Here is a 20,516-nt window from a genome sequence, read left to right on the forward strand (position 1 = left end):
AAAGTGAGTCTCTTGTAGGCAGCATATAGATGAGACTTGGGTTTTTTATCATTCAGTCACTCTCTTTCTTTTGATTGGAGCGTTTGTTCCATTTAAAGTAGTTGTTGATTGCTATGTTTTTATTGCCATTTTGTTCATTATTTCGGGTTGCTTTTGTAGTTCTTCTCTGTTGCTTTCTTCTTCTCTTGCTCTCTTCCCTTGTGATTTGATGACTTTCTTTAGTCTTTGGCTAAGATTCCTTTCTCTTTATTTTTTGTAGATCTATTATAGGTTTGTGGCTTTTGGTTACCATGAGGTTCATATAAAACACCATATGGAGATATAGCAGTCTGTTTTAAGTTGATAGCTGCTTAAGTTTGTACACATTCTAAAAGCAGTACATTTTTACTCCCTCTCCATGTTTTATATATTTGATATCATATTTTACGTCTTTTTTATTTTTTATTTTTTCCTTGATCATTTTCTTTTACTTCTAGTTATGGCCTTTTCTGCTTAAACAAGTCATTTTAACACTTCTTATAAGACCAATTTAATGGTGATAAACTCTTTTGACTTTTGTTTATATGGGAAACTCTTTATCTCTCCTGCAGTTCTGAATGATAACCTTGCCAGGTAGAATATTTTTGGTTGCACGTTTTTTTCCTTTAGCACTTTGAAGATATCATGCCTGCAAAGTTCCTGCTGGAAAATCAGCTGATAGCCGTATGAGATTTCCCTCGTATATAACTGTTGTCTTTCCTCTTGCTGTCATTTATGCTGAAGGAGGGCAAGAAGAATGCTACCTGCTAGCACTTCCATTCCCAGAGAAAGTTCCTACAGAACCCTGGCCCTGTGGCACATGCCCTAAAATTAATTAATAAATCTCCGCAGGGCGCCTGAATGGCTTGGTCAGTTAAGCGTCTGATTCTTTTTAAATTTTTTTTTTAACGTTTTTTATTTATTTTTGAGACAGAGAGAGACAGAGCATGAACGGGGGAGGGGCAGAGAGAGAGGGAGACACAGAATCGGAAGCAGGCTCCAGGCTCTGAGCCAACAGTCCAGAGCCCGACGCGGGGCTCGAACTCACGGACCGCGAGATTGTGACCTGAGCCGAAGTCGGACGCCCAACCGACTGAGCCGCCCAGGTGCCCCAAGCGTCTGATTCTTGATTTCGGCTTAGGTCATGATCCCAGGGTCGTGGGATCGAGCTCCACTTCAGGCTCCATGCTGAGAGTGGAGCCTGCTTGGGATTCTGTCTCTTTCTCCTTCTGTCCCTCTCCCCTGTGTGCGTTCTCTCTCTCTCTCAAATAAACAACAACAACAATAATAATAATAATCAATCTCCTTCACACATTACCCAGGTACTTTTCAAAGTTCTGGTTCTCAGAACATGAGAGATTTAACAGTAGAGGCTCGGTTTCCTGTAGCAAGTCAGCTCCCAGAGTTAAGCCCTGCTGATTTTCAAGGCTGGGTGTATTGGGGGCTTGTCTTCTTGGAGGTGCAGATCCCCAGGGCAGAGGGGTGCCTGGTATGGATCTTGAGCTCCTCACCCCCCAGGGAGGACTTCATGCCTTTGATATCCCTCCTGATGTCTTTAGCTGTGGAAGATCTGTTCTATCCGTCTTTAGGTCGTCCTCAGGAGGGTTGTTCTATATGTAGTTACAGCCTTGGTGTGTGCATGGGAGGAGGTAAGCTCAGAATCGTCCTGCTCCCCTCAGAATCAGCCACAATTATATTATTATGAGAAAAGGAGAGAATGGCTTCAGCCCCGCATACACCTACCACACTATGACCATTACTTATTTACTTGTTCCCGCTCAGACACTGAGCTCTGTGGGGCCAGCAAGTCTCATTCCTCCTTCTGGCTTCAGAATCTCCCATAGAAACCAACATAGATCTTCAGGTCAGGTCAAGTTCTTTGGTTATACACCCCCTAAGAATTGCATGCCTCCGTGTATGAGAATGAATTCACCGGTACAGTTTTTTGAACAATGCATGATACGCCCCACCGGACTGTAAGCCTGGTGAGAACAGAGACTATGATTTTTGCCCCTCAAGACCCAGCACCACGCCATCAGCAAAGAGGCGTGACTTTAGGTCATTACACTTCACAACTGGGAGCTGAATTGGCTCCGTTTTAAGAATCGAAACCACAGCAGTCATGGAGAATCAGCATCGTTGCTGTGAAGCCCGAGCCTGTTCTTTCACATATACACGAGTCACGGTTATATGAACGTGGACAGTGGGCCTGTCCTGGGATGGTGCTGGGCACACAGACATTAGTAAAACCACCCTCTGCCCTTGAGGGCCTCCCAGCCAGCTGATGGCCACGTGGTAGAACTTTCTAGGCCTCCACAATGAGACTACTACAGCATTTTGTCTACAGATAAATATGTTTTTCCTATTTAAGGGGGGGGGGGGAAGCCATGAGAACATCATGGCAGCATATTTAGGGCCATTAAAAAGCAGTGTTTTTCAGTGACAGATCAAGCAGACCAGTCAGGAGCTAATTCCTGCCAGCACCAATAATTTGTCTCGCTTTGAGAAGCAGTAGTGGTACTGGGAGGTGTCTACAGCTCCTTCCTGGGGCCCAGGGCAACTTGGTGGGATGACATCTGAAGAAAGCCCCAAGCATTCGATACAAAATGCTATGCAAGTGGCAAGTGGACAAGGAGAAATTGATCATCTTTCCTCGATACACAGTCTCTCAAAGAACTACCAGAGTCAACAAAATCATCTGTAAGAGCAGCCCAAAAGGCTGGATGGGACCGCGAATAGTAACGGGAGGGTCAGGAGAACAGTGACGCTACCATCCCCCACCTACGGACTCCTGTGTCTTCAGTCAAGTCTCTTCACCTTGGGCTCAGACTCCCTGCATAAAGTGGCACTGCCCCCCCCACCCCCACCCCAGCCCTGGCACAGAACATCTCCAACTCTATTTTGCGCATGAATCGCTCCGGTGAAAATGCGGCTGTCATTCCAAAGGTCTGGGTGGACCCTGAGATTGTGTGTCTGTCCCCTTCCCGGACCCACCTGGATCTGTCCATGAGAGTCCGAGATCTGCGTGCAGCACATGACGGGAGTATGACAAGCACCAGCTTAGATGCAGACTAGCGCTGTGTCTTTTCAGATGCGGCTTGCACCCCGGAATTACCTCGAAAGTCAGTGTGGCTTAGTGGTCTGGGGTGTGACCGCGGCATCTCATCTTTTAAGGCGCCAGGTGATTCACATGCACAGCAAAGCCTCGGAACCAATGGACTTGGCAGTGGTTTGGGGACTTGAGGTGTCAGAATCCCCTGGAGAGCCCAGAAAGAGCACCGGGGCCCAGGGTCGTGGGAGTGGAACAGAGCCGGGCCTCGGCGGTACTGAGTTCCCGGGTGCTTCTGATTCTGCCAGTGTAGGGACCGCCGAGAGAGGCAGACCTACCCACGGTGGGCTGGAGAACAGCAGGTGCACGGAGAATTTCGCGCAGGTGCGCTGCCGTTATCCGTCCCCTCAGCCCCCTGGGCAGCCGGTGCCAGTGCAGCCAGCTGGCTCACTGGGTCCCTTCACCCGCCGTGTGTGATGACAAAGTGTGAGATGCATTGTTCATTCCAAACAAAAACAAAACCCGGGTGTTCCTGAATCAGTCCTTTGGGGAATGGCGGGTTTCGGGCAACAGGTTTCTTCACCGCAGGACTCCTCAGAGTCTTTATGTGCCAGTGTGCAGCACGGCCCTCCAAAGGCACGAGTGAAATAATGGCCATTTCTCAAACGTCTGTGACCAAGGAACCCTTTTTCATGGAGCCAGTCCAGAGAATTTGCTGCACAGGGGAGCCTGGGTGGCTCAGTCTGTGAAGCGTCCGACGTTGGCCCTGGTCATGATCTTTGGATCCTCTGTCCCCATCTCTCCCTCCCCCCAGTCTCTCTCTTGCTCTCTCTCTTTCTCAAAAATAAACACTAAAAAAAATTGAGGGGTTGGGGCGCCTGGGTGGCTCAGTCGGGTGGGCGTCTGACTTCCGCTCAGATCATGATCTCGTGGTTTGCGAGTTCGAGCCCCGTGTCAGGCTCTGTGCTGACAGCTCAGAGCCTGGAGCCTGTTTCGGATTCTGTGTCTCCCTCTCTCTCTGCCCCTCCCCTGCTCATGCTCTGGCTCTCTCCATCTCAAAAATAAATAAAAACATTAAAAAAAAATTGAGGGGCGCCTGGGTGGCTCAGTCAGTTAAGTATCCAACTCTTGGTTTCAGCTTACGTCATGATCTCACGATTTCGGGGGTTCGAGCCCCACATCAGGCTCCGTGCCAGCAGCATGGATTCTCTCTCTCCCTCTCTCTCTGCCCCTCCTCCACTTGCACTGTCTCTCTCTCTCTCAAATAAACTTAAAAAAAATTGAGAAGAGAATTTGCTGCACAAAGCCTTTAGACCCCTTTGACAGGATGTGTCCAGGTACAAAATATCTAATCTACTCAATAAAGCAAATATCAGCATCATCTCCGTATTTTTCTGGTTCTGTCCTAGCTTTCCTCATTCCATTTGTAGCATTTATTGCAAGACGTTTGTGGGGACCCGTGATGTGGACCCACTCAGAGGACTCTGCCTTTTCTTTTAAGGATGAAGACACTGAGAGTAGAGCGCATTGTCCTGGGCACATCTGATTTTAGGACAAAGATCACATAACTGGAGCAGAGGTCAGGACCTGGAGGGGGACTTGGGATGGTCTGGTGGCTTGTGCCCCAGCCCCCCACGCCCATCCCAGGGGTTTCCTGTCTGTCCAGAAGGTGGGCAGGGAGGACCCCTGGAGCCCAGCTTTAAAGTCACTTGCCTAGGGGCGCATGGATGGCTCAGTCAGTTCAGCGCCCAACTCTTGATTTCAGCTCAGTCATGATCTCACGAGTTCGTGAGTTCAAGCCCCACGTGGGGCTCTGTGCTGCTGATGCAGAGCCTGTTTGGGATTCTCTCTCTCTCTGCCCCTTCCCGGCTCGCTCCCCGCCTTTCAAAATAAATAAACTTAAAAAAAAATTGCAAAGCCACTTACCTAGGGAGCAGGCTTGACGCTCTGACCCTGCAGGACAGCAGGCCTCCTCTCTAGGGCTTTGTCTGTCTGTCTGTCTCCCTTTGGAAGATGGTGGGGGTGAGGGGAACACCGTGGGAACTGATCCACCCTCAGCCCTGGACTGGGGAAAATGCACCGGGCACGACTTCACCCATCCTTCCCCCAAGTCCAGCCCATTCCTGGCCAGCCTTTATTTTGCCGCAGGTTCACGGGGATCCCCGGGACGTGGATGCTGTAGGGTGGGGTGGTCACAAAACCCCTGGGGGACGAGCCCGTTGTCCCAGAGGAGGGAGGCAACAAGCCAGGCGCCTCTCCACAGAGAGTCCCTGGCATTGAAGAGACCTTTAAAGCCACCCGATTGAGTCCTCTCTTCTGTGCTAGATGTCTTTTGGTTGGAACCGGGTTATTCTAATATGCGTAGGGATAATGTTAATGGGAAGAGGCACTATAATTGGTTTTTATTTTCTTTGCTGTAATTTTCTCTCTCTTCACCTTTTCCTCCAATTGGCCTAGCTCTTTATAATAAGAAAAGGCATCTAAACTGTTTCCGTTGGGCAGAGGTTGGCTAGAAGCGGGTCGCCGCGTGGGGCTGGGGGTGACCGGCAGTCCGGGAAGGGAGAGCCGGGCCAGCCCGTGGCCCCGAGGTGTTCCCGCTCCGCTGTGTGCGATCGGGGCTTCCCTTCCTGCCCGTAGCTCACCGTCTCCCGTGTGATCTGATAAGGAGACTCCGCGGGCTGCAGAGACAGCGCCAAAGCAGGAGCAGAGGGCCCTGGGGGCCGGGCGGTTGGGGGACAGCCGGCTTCTGCCACACCTGTCGACCCGTCTCTGGTTGCGTCCCCAGGTGAGCCTCAAAGCAGGAGCCGCGCATCGGCCTCTCCTCTGACAACTGTCAGCCTCTGCTGCCACCTGCCCAGGCCTGTCACTGTGCCTCTCAGCAGGTAAGGAAATGGTGTGTCGTGTCCAGGAGCGGGTTCCCTCTGGAGAGCGGGTGTCTTTGCCTGCAGTGCGCGTGTGGGCCTGGATGAGCCTGGGCTGTCAGGATCTCCGTGTGTGGCCCGGTCCTCACACGTCACTTTCTCCCAGCAGCTGTCACCATCCTGTCCCCCTGCCCCCTTCCGTAGCAGATGTAGGGCCCTTATGAAGCCACCCCCTCACGTCCTCCCCCATGTGAGTGGATGGGCCCCCTGTTGGGGGAGAAGGGAGGAGAACTGGATGACTGGATGACCACAGAAGAGGCCCACGGCCTTCTCAGTCCTAAGTTAGGCAAAGTTCAGGATCACTCGAGGGGTGAGTCTATGCTGGGAGAGTAGGAGAGACCAGGTGGCAAGAGGGACACCCTGTTCCTGCCCCAGATGCCATACTAGGCCCCGGAGAGGGGACAAGCTGGGAGCCACACTAGGGAGATGCTTCCTCCCACTTTCACCAGGAGTTCCACGCAATTAGGTTATCGAACCTTCCTGAATAGGTTTCCTCATTTGAGAAGGTAGGGGATCGGACCTGGACCTCTACGCTCCAATGTTAACATTGAGCAATTCAAATGTCACTTGCTACTCAAGATGTGGTCCGCGGATCAGCCGCAGCTGAAAGCTTGTTAGAAATGCAGATTCTTGGGGGCGCCTGGGCGGCTCAGTCTGTTGAGCATCTGACTCTTGATCTGGGCTCAGGTCATGATCCCATTGAGCATGAAGCCTGCTTGGGATTCTCTCTCTCTCCCTCTGGCCCTCCCCCACTCACGCTTTCTTTCTCTCTCTCTAAAAAAAAAAGAAATGCAGACTGTTGGACCATACCCCAACTCACTCCATCAAAATCTGTGTTTTATCAAGCTCCCCAGGGATTCATACATTCATTAAATTTTTTTATAAGATTATTTATTTCGAGTGAGAATGTGTGTGCCCATGAGTCTAGGAGGGGCAGAGAGAGAGAGAGAGAGAGAGAGAGAGAGAGAGAGAAAATCCCAAGCAGACTCCACGCTGTCAGCACAGAACCCGACGCGGGGCTCAGACTCACAAACTGTGAGATCATGACCTGATGCTAAATCAAGAGTCAGACGCTTAACTGGCTGAGCCACCAGGCCCCTCCTACATTTTTTAAAGGGCTGATTCAGAGTCCCGAAGGTGCATGGAACACCTCACAAGGTAATTTGGTGGACGCCGAGGAGCGATGGAGCAGCTTTAAAGCCAGCCATGGTTCTCCCCCTATGGCCCATGCCCAGAATCCCCTCGGGAGGTTGTGAAGTACAGGTGTCTAGATCGGGGGTCGGTCGCAGTCCAGGTCCTGGGTACGTGTGCTGGGAGAAAGCTTACGGGCCACTCGGAGAGAGAGCATGAACAGACATGAAACAGTATGGGTCACTGATGGCAGTAAGAGCAACGTCCTATAAGGGGGTCTGACAGGGCCAGGGGGCAGCAGGGCAGAGGAGGTGGAGTGGAGCAGGCTTGTCATCCTGTGTCCCAGGAAGAGTGCCTTCTGCCCTTATTTTCTGCATCTCCACTCTTAGTTACGGGCAGCTGTAGTTACTCGTCCTCTTCTTTCTTGAGCGAGAGCGGAAACTGGGGAGAGCAAGGGATTTCCATTTCGTTGTTGGCTATTTGTTTTCATGTGTTGAAAAAGACTATTTGTATATGCTGAGGAGAGGGCGCCCAGAGACACCAACGTTACAGGAGAAAGAGGGCGAGTGACAGGGCAGAGCCTGAGGAGAGACGGGCCCACCACGCGGGCAGTGTCAGCCTTGGATGAGGCCGGGCTTCCAGCCACAAGTGCCAGATGACCCAGGAGACTCCTGCGAGTCTCCTGACTTTGCCCTGGGTCCGTCCCCAGTGGCCAGTATGGCAAGACCCAGTCAAGGCAGCCAGAGAGGGGGTATCTCCTCTCATGCCTCAACAAGGGAAGTAAACACAGGGTAACCGGGAATGGGAGTGAGATGGCGGGCAGCTTTGAGGACCCACTAAGGCTGACTGTGTGTGATGGCACCAGTCCCAGCACATGGGGGGCTTCCACGGAAGCACCTTGCAGCCCCTTAGTGTGAGTGGAGTGGGGAGGGTGTTGGATTGGTATGATGGGAAAGACAAAGGAAAGACGATAAGTCTTGGGAGAGAGGGACCATGAGTTGGGTTGTCCACTAGGCTGACTGTGGCTCTGGGTGACACTAGGGAAGGCTGTCACCGAGGAGACAGCCATGGAAGGGCATAGCACTTTGAGGCTGAGAGGGAGGAAAAGGGTGAGCAAGGAAGGCTCAGAGGTTGTGGTGAGAAGGTGACACTGGGGCTGTGGACAGACATGGTCTGGAGGGGACACGGGAGGGGCCACCAAGGAGGTGGAGGGGCTGGCAGGACGGGACAGGGTTAAGAGTCCATGCATCTCAGGTTCTGGAGCCCCCACCCCACCAGCCTATTTTATCTCCAGGACACAAGAAGCCAAGCACAGCTCATTGGGATCTTTCTGAATATTAAGCATTCAGCCAGAGTTCTCCTCTGTGTTGCAGAGTGGAGTAGTTGAAAATGTGCCCCTCTTTGTAAACAGAGGAAGAATGAGAAAATAGTGGGGTGGGATTGGGGTGTTCTAAATGCAGCCAGTCAGGGGCCAGAGGGAGGGAGATGGCCGCTCTGGGGTCTGACGAGGCTCTGATTCTGCTAGTAACAGTTCCTATACAGGGACACCTGCTCTCACTTAAACACACTCACACCCACCCACACACACCCAGTGCAGAGCCCCTCTCCTCCTCCTTGGTTGGCCCTTCCCCCGTGTCTTCCATCTTCAGTCCTGCTGACCCTGGCCTCGGCTTCCTTCTACTCAGCCATCCCTGTGCCCTGCTTCGGTGCCTTCCCCAACTTCTAAAATCCCAAGATCAAATATGAGGAAAGAGAAGGATGAATTCTGGAATGGGAAGAGAGGATCAGGATCTGAGAGCAATGATTTGTGGGTCCTTTTTTCCTTGCATCAGGCCGGGGAAGGTTGAGAACCAGACTGTTCTTCCTTTTGTGTGGATACACAGGAACGCTGATACACATCAACACCCACACCCACAGAGGAACAGCTACACACACATGGACTGGCACAGGGTACGTACCACAGGCCTGTGGGCACACACAGGGACACACACAGACCTGAACACACATGCAGAACACATAAGCGCATCTCTACATAGCAGGGTTTAGGTGGCTGTCCCCCTGGGTTTCCAAGCCCCAACTATTCATTATTCTCCTTCTCTTCTTGTTGAGTAGAAGTTCCCAACCAAGACAGGAACACCTACCTGTTAAACTCTAATTTAGGTGACTGATCTATATCTTAGAACAAGAAACTTTTGGGGGTACCTGAGTGGCTCAGTCGGCTAAGCATCCGACTCTTGATTCCAGCTCAGGTCATAATCTCACAGTTCATGAGATCGAGCCCCGAGCTGGGCTCTGTGCTTACATCATGGAGCCTGCTTGGAATTCTGTCTCCCCCTCTCCATCCCTCCCCCACTCATTCTCTCTCTCTTTCTCTGTCTCTCTATCTCTCTGTCTCTCTGTCTCTCAGTCTCTGTCTCTCTGTCTCTCAAAATAAACATAAAAAAAACAAGAAACCTTTATTTTTCAAAACACTGCCTGTGGACAAATGAGGCTGCCGCCATGCCTCGCCTGAACCACACAGTTAGCACGTATGTGGAAAACCCACAGAGCGTGGCCTATACACCAAGATACTGGCCGGGTCTCCTCAACCCTCACTATGTGCCTTTGGAAGCCACTGTCACCTGTGCGACCCACCTGCAGCTCTGAGGTTGAATGATTAGGCCCCTTCCAAGTGGTCTCTCATTAGATGGGGCAACTGGAACTGTGGGCACCTGTGTAGAAGTCTGTGCTTTCTTGTGGAACAGTTCGCATTCCAGTGTTTTCTTAGTCATGTGCATCCTTACATGTCAGATCAGGGAGAATTTCTTTCTTCTACAAATACAGATCTCTGCTTGGGATAGGGTGTGTGTGTGTGTGTGTGTGTGTGTGTGTGTGTGTGTGTCTGTGATTGTTTAAAAACAAACTCGGGCACCTGAGTGGCTCAGTCACTTGAGCGTCCGACTTTGGCTCAGGTCATGATCTCCTGGTTCACGAGTCTGAGCCCCGCATCGGGCTCTTAACTCTCAGGGTGGAGCCTGCTTCCGATCCTCCGTCCCCCTCTCTCGCTGCCCCTCCTCCATCCCTCGCTTGCATGTGTGTGCTCTCTCAAAAATAAATATTTCTAAAAGTTAAAATAAATAAAAGCTCCCAGCATCAAGTCCGTAAAATTTTTCGAATGAGGGCAAATTAACATTAATAATAAAGCGACTGTATTCAGGGGAAACTTGTACTTAGAGCTGTAGAATGCCAGGAGGGCCGTTAGGAAGCTATAGAAAGACCCCTTACCTAGGCTTCAAAGCTTTGCGTTTGGGTTCTGGATCCACAAAGTTTGGCTGTGAGACCTTTAGCTATTGGCTTAATTTCTCTGAGTTTTGCACTTTCCTGACTCAACAAAACCAAACTTAATTTGTTCTGCCAGCCTTCGGGGCTGCTAGGGGAATGAACGGACAAATGTGTAGGGAAACGATTTACTGCTAACAAAGTACCACACAAAAGTCAGGGGATTAACGCTGGGACCATCTAGTATCTTCCGCTCCCTCTACTCACGGCTGAGAAAGTCTCCCCAGGCAAAAGCCTAAGGTCTTGCTCCCGTCCCCCTCGTGAAGCATTTCTTCCGCTCGTCCCGGGAGGGTTTACTCACAGATGCTCCCTGGCGTGGACAGAGACGCTGTGGGTGGTGGGAGCGGGGAGAAGAGCGAGGGCTCCGCCCGAACTTGGGGAAAAGCCGCACTTCCAACCCTCTGACTTTGCTCGTTGCAGGGGCAGAGAATGAAAGAAGGCATGTCGAATAACAGTAATACCAGCATCTCCCAAGCGCGGAAGGCCGTCGAGCAGCTTAAGATGGAAGCCTGTATGGACAGGGTGAAGGTGAGCACGCCCGAGCCGGCCTCACCCCCTGCCCCAAACCCAGCTCGGAGCGGTCCTCCCATTTCCTCGCGAGAGTTATTAACACGCTACCCGGCCGAGCGGCCAGCCGGCCTTGGCAGCTGTAACATTTACAAATGAGCGTTTGCCTCAGAGTTCCAAGTGTGCTCAAGGATCCAAAGGATGCAGAATACACAGTGTGCATGAATTCCGTAAGGAATGGCCAAAAATAGACTCATATTCGTCTCAACTCTATTTAGCCCTGTTGTCATGCCAATAAGCGAGAGAGTTTAACGGTGAGATCAGTCAGAGTTCTCCCGCCTGATCCAGTGACTTCGAGGTTAGGCAGTGTCGGGTGTTTTGACAGGGGCGCTGTCGAGAGTGGAGCATTGAACCGTGCATCGTGTTTGTCAAATGTTCCTTTGGGGAAAGTGAAGGAAGGTGCCAGTCGCCTCCTACCGTGTTCATTTCGCTGCTCAGCGTAGGTCTGTTCGTGCTGGGAGAGCTGGAGCAGGATGAAGCCACCTATTCTCCAGATGTCACTTAGATTTGCAGGAGGCCGGGCAGAGCACGTCGCTCTGAAATAGCATGCGGGGCCATTGACTGTGATAGAGCTGGAACCCCGCCAGGAGTCTGACACTAGGAGGCTCAAGTCCAGCGGCCTTTGGGCACCTGGAATCAGGGGTCTCGCCCAGGCATCCGGGATTCATAGAAGACAGGTTGCAAGGGGGCAACGGGTGACTCCTAAAGCCTTCCGCTGGCAGAGCAGACAGTCCCTCCCCAAGGTTCCCATCACCAAGACCCCCTCCCCCCACCTCACGCTGCAGTTATGGCCAGCTAGCACCAGCTCCTGCCTCCATCGCAACAGTTATTCCCTCCCCTGGGGCCTTGGGGTTCGAGCTATCCAAGGAGGCAGCGGCGTGCACAGAAAGTGACGTAATGATAGAAGACACGGGGAGGGGGTCCAGCGTGATGCAAATTGGCATAAGTGGACCAGTATCATGGGCCACCTTGCACATTCTTTTTTTTTTAAACGTTTATTTATTTTTGAAAGACAGAGTGCGAGTGGGGGAGAGGTGAAGGAGGGGCAGAGAGAGAGGGGGACACAGCATCGGAAGCAGGCTCCAGGCTCCGGAGCTGTCGCCACAGAGCCCGACGCGGGCCTCGAGCTCGTGAAGCGTGAGATCGTGACCTGAGCCGAAGTCGGACGCTCAACCTACTGAGCCACCCAGGCGCCCCGCCGTGCACATTCTCGTACCAGCTACAGATGAGGCATCGCCCCTTAAAGTCTAGGCTAGAGGAGGGAGAGAGAAAACAAACCACCGTAAAGGAGGGAGAGCCCCGCCAGCGTAGAGACAGATGTGACGATGAGCGCCGTAGACAGTGAGTGCTCCGCAGGGACAGACATTTGCTGAGAGGAGGGGGGGGTGTTGGTGAGCCTCGCTCTTCTGATAAACGTGCCTGAATACCTGCTCTGCACGAGGCGTGGTGCGGGGATACGAACACGAGCGGAATGATGCCCCCGTCCTATCGCTCAGGGAGGCCTTTGCGGGGCTGGGAGCTGGTTCTGAGGGGATACCCGAGAAGGGAGCTAACCGGCGCTCATTTCCAGCAGCCGCACTTGGCAGAGAGCTGGGGGTTGTGCCGGGGAAGGCCGCTTTGGGCAGCTCGGGGGTGCCGGGTCCGCAGGCGCGGATCACACAGCCGCGTGAGTGGGAAGCCTGGGCCGGGAGGTGAACTGACCTGTCAGCAGCAGAGGCGGTCGTCAGAGGCCAGGGGGCAGCCGGAGCTGCAGAAGCAGGTGCAGCGTGGAGCAAAGAGCAAAGGTGGAGGCCGAGAAGCAGACACCCAAGAATTGGGTGCGGAAGTCAGGCAGTCGAAATAGGAGACGCCAGGGAGCAAGACATTATAACCCAACTGCAGGGCTCCGTGGCCAGAGACCGGAAAGACCACGGGCACCGGTTTGGGCAACGGGACGGTGGCCACGCCGGGGAGCCCGACCCCGGCAAGGAAGACAAATTCTGTAATAACAGATCCTCACTTGCGACCGTCACCAGATGTCCCCACAGCGAAGGGTCTCACTGGAGACCCATGTGCAGTCTCTGAAAGAATGAAGAGAAACCATAAGCCAACTCAAAGTCAAGTCTGTTAGATGGTGTTCCGGGGGCAGGTCGTCCGGCTCCTGGGGTGACGACGCTGTGGAAATGTGGTCCCGGATCCCAGGAGGGGGCTTCCTGGAGGGCATCTTCAGACTCTGTGGTAACTCCAGGCGGGGGGCCACCGACAGCCGCGTCAGATTTGCTTCAGAGGTGGCAGAGTTGTGTCATTGAGGAGATGATGCAGGGCTTCCTGAGGGGAGAGGTGGCCCCGAAGAACCACATCCCTGCTGTGCAACCACGTGTGTTTTCTTGCTCATAAAACCTTCAACATTTATTTTTTTTTAATTTTTTTAACGTTTATTTATTTTTGACACAGAGAGAGACAGAGCATGAATGGGGGAGGGTCAGAGAGAGAGGGAGACACAGAATCTGAAACGGGCTCCAGGCTCTGAGCTGTCAGCACAGAGCCCGACGCGGGGCTCGAACCCATGGACCGTGAGATCATGACCTGAGCCAAAGTCGGATGCTCAACCGACTGAGCCACCCAGGTGCCCCAACATGTATTTTTTTAATGTAGTAAGATACACATAACATGTACCCTTTTAACCGTTTTTTTTTTTAAGTTTATTTATTTTTTGACAAAGAACAAGCAGGGGAGGGACAGAGAGGGGGGTGGACAGAGGACCTGAAGTAGGCTCTGAGCTGTCAGCATAGAGCCCGATGCGGGGCTCAAACTCACAAACCAAGATCATGACCTGAGCTGAAGCCGGTCGCCTAACCGACTGAGCCACCCAGGCGCCCCTTCACACGTGGTTTTAAGCACTAGACCCCCCCCCCTTGCTTCTGAACACAGCATGGCTTTGGGGGAAAATCTAGTTAATGCAAGTCCTGGCAAAATGAGGTGCGTATTGTTATCAATTAGCCAGACAATAAAGACGGAATCTGGAGAGAAAGAGAAGCCATCAAGGACACTCCGAACTGACTTCGATAAGGGCTTTGAGGAGGGAGGAAAGAGGAAGAGAGTCACCAGGGAGAAGAAGTGGCCTTTCTAGAATGAGCGAGAGGTCACTGCAGGAGGGGGGAAGGAAAAGGGGAGCCTGGACGGTAAATGACAGAGGGAAGCCCCAGGGAAGCAGATGAGCGGGTCATACAATTCGCTGAACTCATACAGAAAGGGACGGGAATCCCAGGTCCACGTGAAGGAGGAAAGGACAGGCTGAGTGTGTGGGGAGAACGCGGAAGAGGTGACTGGGCAGTGCCTTTCATGGGGCCCTGGAGAGAGGAAAGAACACGCTGGAGGGAAACCTCTGGAGGCTTCATGGAAGAAATCATTGCGACTGCCATCCCACAGAGCTGGCCCCCAGGTGGAAGCCTCCGATGACGACCGGAGGACAGCGCGAGCTCGGGCAGGTGTCGGGCACGAAGCAGGAAAGGACACGGCTGCCAAGGTACATAGGCAACTGTGGAGCCCCCCTCTGGGCTGTGTGGTTTTACCGTGTTTGGGGGAGTGTCTTATGTGGAAGGAGAGGAAGGCGTGCTCGCGGTTCATGAGAATAAAGGAGAGGAGAGAAGAGAAAGTAACTGCGTTAAGCAGCTGTTTGGGTTGCAAAGGTAAGAAAAAATAATAGCGTGAACTCAGGTCTGGGCAGTTCATGGCGGAAAAATGCAGCCAAAATACCCACTATGGTCTTGAAGTCCTGTTTGTCCCCTGAAAACATCACCTGCATAAGAGCACTTGTGCGGGTGTCGGCTTTGTCCTCAATGATGCAGGGGACATAGGAGGGACGCTTTATAAACGCCACAGCCGGACCTCAGGCCCTCACACAGTTGGGTTCAGAGACCCCCTCCCCACCACCTCAGTGCCCTCTCTACCTTCATTTAATGTTTATTGAGTTCCTCCCCCAACTCAGCCCTGCTTCCCAGCATCCATGGGATTCTTCTCTGTCCGACCTAGGAGCTCATCAGGGCATTTCTCAACAAACATGGGTGCTGTCTTTGAGAACCTGTATCAGCTACTAATATTCCCCGTGTATCACAAGAGCAAAGATTCAACGCAAAAGATCCAGCATAGCTTTTTGCCTCCCAAAAAGCGAAAGTCTTGGAAAATAATACTCGGGATCCTACAAAAGAAGTAAAGAACACATTCAGATGACATCCTGGAGACTGTTTTGGTCCTAAGGAAAAGAATACCCCATAGCCTTATTCTTTCGCTCACCCGTTAGAGGCTTACGCTATACAAAATTCTACCAGGAAGGTACATAAATGACATTGATCACCAAACAGTGAGAATTTGTCGAACAGTTGTGGCAGATACAAGCTGAGCAAAGCATAAAAGGTTTAAGTGGAGAAAATGGTCCCTGGAGCTGGCCGGTCAGCCCGAGAGGAGAGCAGCTGGGGAGAAGGTGTTGTCCCAGGGGGAAAATACAGAGGTCCTGAGCCGGCTGGGTCACAGGCTCCCAGGAAGGCTTGTGGAAGCTGTGTCTCCACTGGGCACTGCTGAGGGTGCTTTGATTTCCCTGGTCCCGGGGGGAAAAGGAATTGCCAGGGGCTGTGACTTGGTGGGATCTGGAGGTAGACGACACCCTTTAGCAAACCTAACTCTCCAACGGGACCAGGAGGAAACAGCTGACGGACTTGCCGAGTGACGATATGCTCAATTGTCTGTCTGTCTGTCTGTCTCTCCCTTATTTGCCCTAAGGCCTGTGGCAGATGATTTTAAGAGCGATGGGATGTACTCACCATCCCCAAGGGGGCTGTCATTAGACTGAGATTAATTTTGTCAACACAAAATTAATTGTGCAGATTGCTGACACATCAACCGGTTTTATGTCAACTTGCGTTCCGCAGATGGCTAAAAACAGGGCAGCGAGAACGTTGTCGGTTGATGAACGGTCCAAAAGACGACAGCAGGAGTAGATTAGTGTGGGAGGTTATTGACATGGAAGAAGAGAGAGTATATCATGACAGGTGATGACAGTCCTTCTCCATATCAGCGAGACTCTGAGTAAGTGGCCTGTGCGGGAGGCCGTAGTTCCTATTTCGAAAAGAACAGCATTTCCCTGTTCATGAAAATGGTATTCATTTACTTGCGAGAGTTTTGGTAGATAAAAATATAAGGAAGAAAATGTGAATAATTTATAACCACTACATTTCCATATTCTTCCATCCACCTGTTGGCCTAGTTTTCTTTTTATAAAATTGTGGTTGTTACCTTTTGCAACCTGGTTTATCACCAAACAGTATATTGTGATGGTACATCCAGGTCAGTAAATACTCTCCTAAAATGTCATTTTTTACTGTCTCTTCTCTTCCTCACCTGATGCACAATCATTTATTTAACTGGTCTCCCATCCTTGGACATTTCCCTTATTTCCAATTTTGCAGTACTTCTTTTTAAACAACACTGCAGCAACCACACTGGTAGATAAAATTTGCACATGTTTCATTGTCTCTTTAGGATAAATTCCTATGGGCTGAAATTGCTCAGTCAAAGGATATGTTCTATTCTAAAGTGTTTGAATCCATATCAGATTTCCCCATGAAAAGTGGTACCAGTTTAGGAGCCCCTGAGTGGCCCAGTGGGTTGAGTTTCCAACCCTTGATTTCAGCTCAACCCTTGATTCAGCAGCTCAGGGCATGATCTCGTGGTTCATGGGATCGAGCCCCATGCCAGGCTCCAAGCTGACAGCTCAGAGCCTGCTTGGGTGGGATTCTCCCTCTCTCTCTCTCTCTCTGTCTCTCTCTCTCTCTCTCCCCTCTCCCTGCCCCTCCCCTGCTCCTTCTTTCTCTCTCTCTGCCCCACCCTGCATTCAAGTTCTCTCTCTGTCTCTCAAAATAACTAAATAAATAAACATTACAAAATAAAAAGAAAAGTGGTACCAGTTTAAAATCTTACCAGCAATGAAGTCTGTTCCCCAGACTCTCCTAGCACCAGACCATTCTTTGAGCCAGACCATTTTGATTATGGGTACATATTCCCTTCATCTGCATCCCCCCCCCCCGCCCCCGCCACATTCAGAGAGCTGGGGAGTCAGTGGAGGAGGGGAGGGAAGCCTCCAAGAAGCCTCAGTTAATGCTTTTGCACACTACTCTGGGAATACATTTCTGTTTCAAACAAAATTTTGTGAAGATTTTGTTTCCGTTTTTTTATTTATTTTGAAAAAAAGAGAGAGTGAGTGAGAGAGGAAGGGACAGAGATAGAGGGAGAGAGAGAATCCCAAGCAGGCTCTGCACCCACACGGGGTTCAATCTCACAAACCGCGAGATCTAAGTATTTCATTTCTAAGTAATCTCTACACCCAACGTGGGGTCGAATTTACAACCCCGAGATTAAGAGTCACACGCTCTACAGACTGAGCCAGCCAGGCACCCCCAAAGAAATTTTTTTAAATCTCATATTCAAATCTTTACTCCATTTTGAGTTAATTTTTATGGATGTTATGAAATAACTGTCCAGTTTCATTTTTTTACATGTGGCTGTCTGCTCCACTTTAAGAGCACATTTTCTGTTGTGGTGCTTACCTTCTTACTGATTATACCATCAAGGTCTTATTGATTATACCATCCATAAGGTCCATTGATGTTGTTGCAAATGGCAAAATTTCATTGTGTGTGTGTGTGTGTGTGTGTGTGTGTGTGTGTGGCTGGGTAATATTCCATTGTACGTAAATATCGTATCTTCTTCATCCACTTATCAATGGAAACTTGGCTGCTTCCCTATCTTGACTATTATAAATAATGCTGCTGTAAGTATAAGGGTGCATATATCTTTTCAAATTAGTATTTTGTTTTCTTGGGGTAAATACCCAGTAATGAAATTGCTGGATCATATGGTATTTCTGTTTTTAACTTGTTGAGGAGCCTCCGTACCGTTTTCCACAGCGGCTACGGCAATTTGCAGTCCCACCAACAGTGTGTGAGGGTTCTTTTTTCTCCACATCCTCACCAACACTTTGATTCTAGCCACTCTCACAGGTGTGAAGTGTGACACCTCACTGTGGTTTTAATTCCCATTTCCCTGATGATGAGTGATGTTAAGCATCTTTGCATGTGTCGGTTGGCCATCTGGATGTCTTCTTTGGAGAAATGTCTAGTTAGGTCCCCTGCCCATTTTTTAATTGGATTATTTGTTTTTTGGTGTTGAGTTGTACAAGTTCTTTATATATTTTGGATACTAATCTCTTATCAGATAAATCATTTGCAAATATCTTCTCCCATTTAGTAGAGTGCCTTTTAGCTTAATTTTGCTTTTTGTTTCTCTTGCCTTAGAAGACCTATCTCGAACAGTGTTTCTATGGCTGATGCCAGAGAAATTACTGCCAATGTTTTCTTCCAGGAGTTTTATGGTTTTGTTTTCACATTTAGGGCTTTAATCCATTTTGAGTTTATTTTTATGTATGCTGTAACAAAGTGACCTGTTTCATTCTTTTGCGTGTAGCTGTCCAGATTTCCTGGCACCATTTGTTGAAGAAACTGTGTTTTCTCCATTGTATGTTCTTGCCTCCTTTGTCATAGATTAGCTGACTATATAAGCATGGGTTTGTGTTTTTAATTTTTTTAAGTTTATTTATTTATTATGAGAGAGAGAGAGAGTGAGAGCAGGCGGGGGACGGACAGAGAGAGAGAATCCCCAGCAGGATCTGCACTGTGAGTGTGGAGGTCAATGTGGGGCTCAGTCCCACAAACCATGATATCACCACGTGAGCCGAAATCAGGAGTCGGATGTTTAATTGACTGAGTCCCCCAGGCGCCCCAAGTGTGGGTTTATGTCTGGGCTCTTTATTCTGTTCTACTGATCTATGGTCTATCTTTGTGCCAGTACCATACTGTTTTAATTACTACAGCTTTATAGTATATCCTGAACTCTGGGATTGTGATTCCTCCCTGTATCAAAAAACCTCCAGCTTTGTTCTTCTTCAAGATTGCCTTGGCTATTCGGGGTCTTTCAGGGACCTATATTTACATAGCTCCATACAAGTTTTATGGACCTATGTAAATATACTGCCAGAAAACCTCAAACTAGGCTATGGCATATAAAGGACCAATAAAGTATTCATGTAAGAAAAAGTTTTCTTCCAGAAAACCAAAGAAAACTTTAGGTAACTGTGTTATAGTCAAAAAATGTAAAACAAATATAGAATCTATGAAACCCTAGCTCAAAGAAGAGAAAAAAGAATGAGTTGGAAAAGGAGGAGGTGGAAAAACTAAGGAAAAAAGTTGACAGGGGAGAGGGAACACCATTAAACGCAGCAAAGAGTGTAACACACACTATAGAAAAACAAATTATTGACACAGAGCACAGGCTTAGGAAACGCCTACATAATGCAAAAGAAAAAGATGAACAGTCAGATAAAAGCAGTTAGAGAGAGAGTGATACACATAAAGACTGACAGGAACATTCCAAGATTGGAATGCTGGTGTTCCCGGCAGAGAGAACAAATGGCATAGAAAACACTCTTAAGGGTAGAATATAAAAAGGTTTCATTAGGGGCGCCTGGGTGGCTCAGTCAGTTGAGCGTCCGACTTCGGCTCAGGTCATGATCTCGCGGTTCATAAGTTCAAGCCCCGCATCGGCTCTGTGCTGTCAGCTCGGAGCCTGGAGCTGCTTCGGATTCTGTGTGTGTGTGTGTGTGTGTGTGTGTGTGTGTGTGTGTGTCTGCCCCTCCCTGCTCACACTCTGCCTCTCTCTCTCAAAATTAAACAATAAAACATTAAAAAAATATATAAATAAATAAAAAGCTTTCATTAAATAAAGGAAGACTTGAATCTGCAGATGCAAACAGCTCATCGTGTTCCGGGAAAGACGATAATAGGAGATAATAAGCCCATAGACACATACACTGCTGAGGTTACTTAATCTCAACAGTGAAGAAAAAGCCCATTAAGTGTACAGGCAGAGGAAGCGATCCTTTAGGACAAGTACCCCTAATTTCGTATGTATTAAGTGCTTGAATCCTCACCCCACCCCTGAGATATTGGTGCTACTCCACCTTACTTCACAGACAAGAAAACTTTGGCTCACAGTTATATGATGAAGTGGGGACACCAACGCAGAACCTCAAGTCTTATTATTAAACTATAGGGCCCTACCTACCAAGGGCAGAAATATCGGTCTGGACAGCATTGCATCTCCGTTCATTGCAGCCTAAGATTATGTAAAAATTCTCAAATTCTGCAGAGAATTCTCCACGGAGCCGAGTGGTCGTTGATGTCCTAGGCAACAGAAAACGAAACTCTCAATTAGGCAGAAAGTTAACTATAATGCAGATTTGTGCTTCTTTTCTTTAGCAGAATTATTTCATTTTAGCCAATTGGGTTTCACTAAAGGAGATACAGATGTGCACAGTTTCTGTTAATTTATGCATAATAACATATATTAAGACTATAAGACATTTTCTAGGGAAATTCTCACCGGGTCAGAAATTTCATCTAAGCCGGGGCTGAGTATCTTGTCCT

General features: G+C 49.7%; 1 protein-coding gene across 4 annotated transcripts in view; it reads left to right on the forward strand.

The window, feature by feature from the left end:
- The window catches only part of GNG4 (G protein subunit gamma 4), a 71,716-nt gene that overhangs the window by 34,091 nt on the left and 17,109 nt on the right, over positions 1 to 20,516 (forward strand). For 2 of the 4 annotated variants that reach the window (XM_042960989.1, XM_042960988.1), the window contains exons 2-3: positions 5,853 to 5,949; positions 10,858 to 10,965. In XM_042960989.1, coding sequence (XP_042816923.1) covers positions 10,867 to 10,965 — 99 coding nt within the window. In that variant the 5' untranslated portion in view covers positions 5,853 to 5,949; positions 10,858 to 10,866. Of the gene's footprint in view, positions 1 to 5,852; positions 5,950 to 9,008; positions 9,070 to 10,857; positions 10,966 to 20,516 lie in introns of those variants that run through there. The other 2 variants (XM_007086040.3, XM_042960990.1) reach the window with 2 other exon arrangements.

Source organism: Panthera tigris, chromosome D2 (genome assembly GCF_018350195.1).
Source record: "Panthera tigris isolate Pti1 chromosome D2, P.tigris_Pti1_mat1.1, whole genome shotgun sequence".
In the NCBI taxonomy this organism is placed as follows: Eukaryota; Metazoa; Chordata; class Mammalia; order Carnivora; family Felidae; genus Panthera; species Panthera tigris.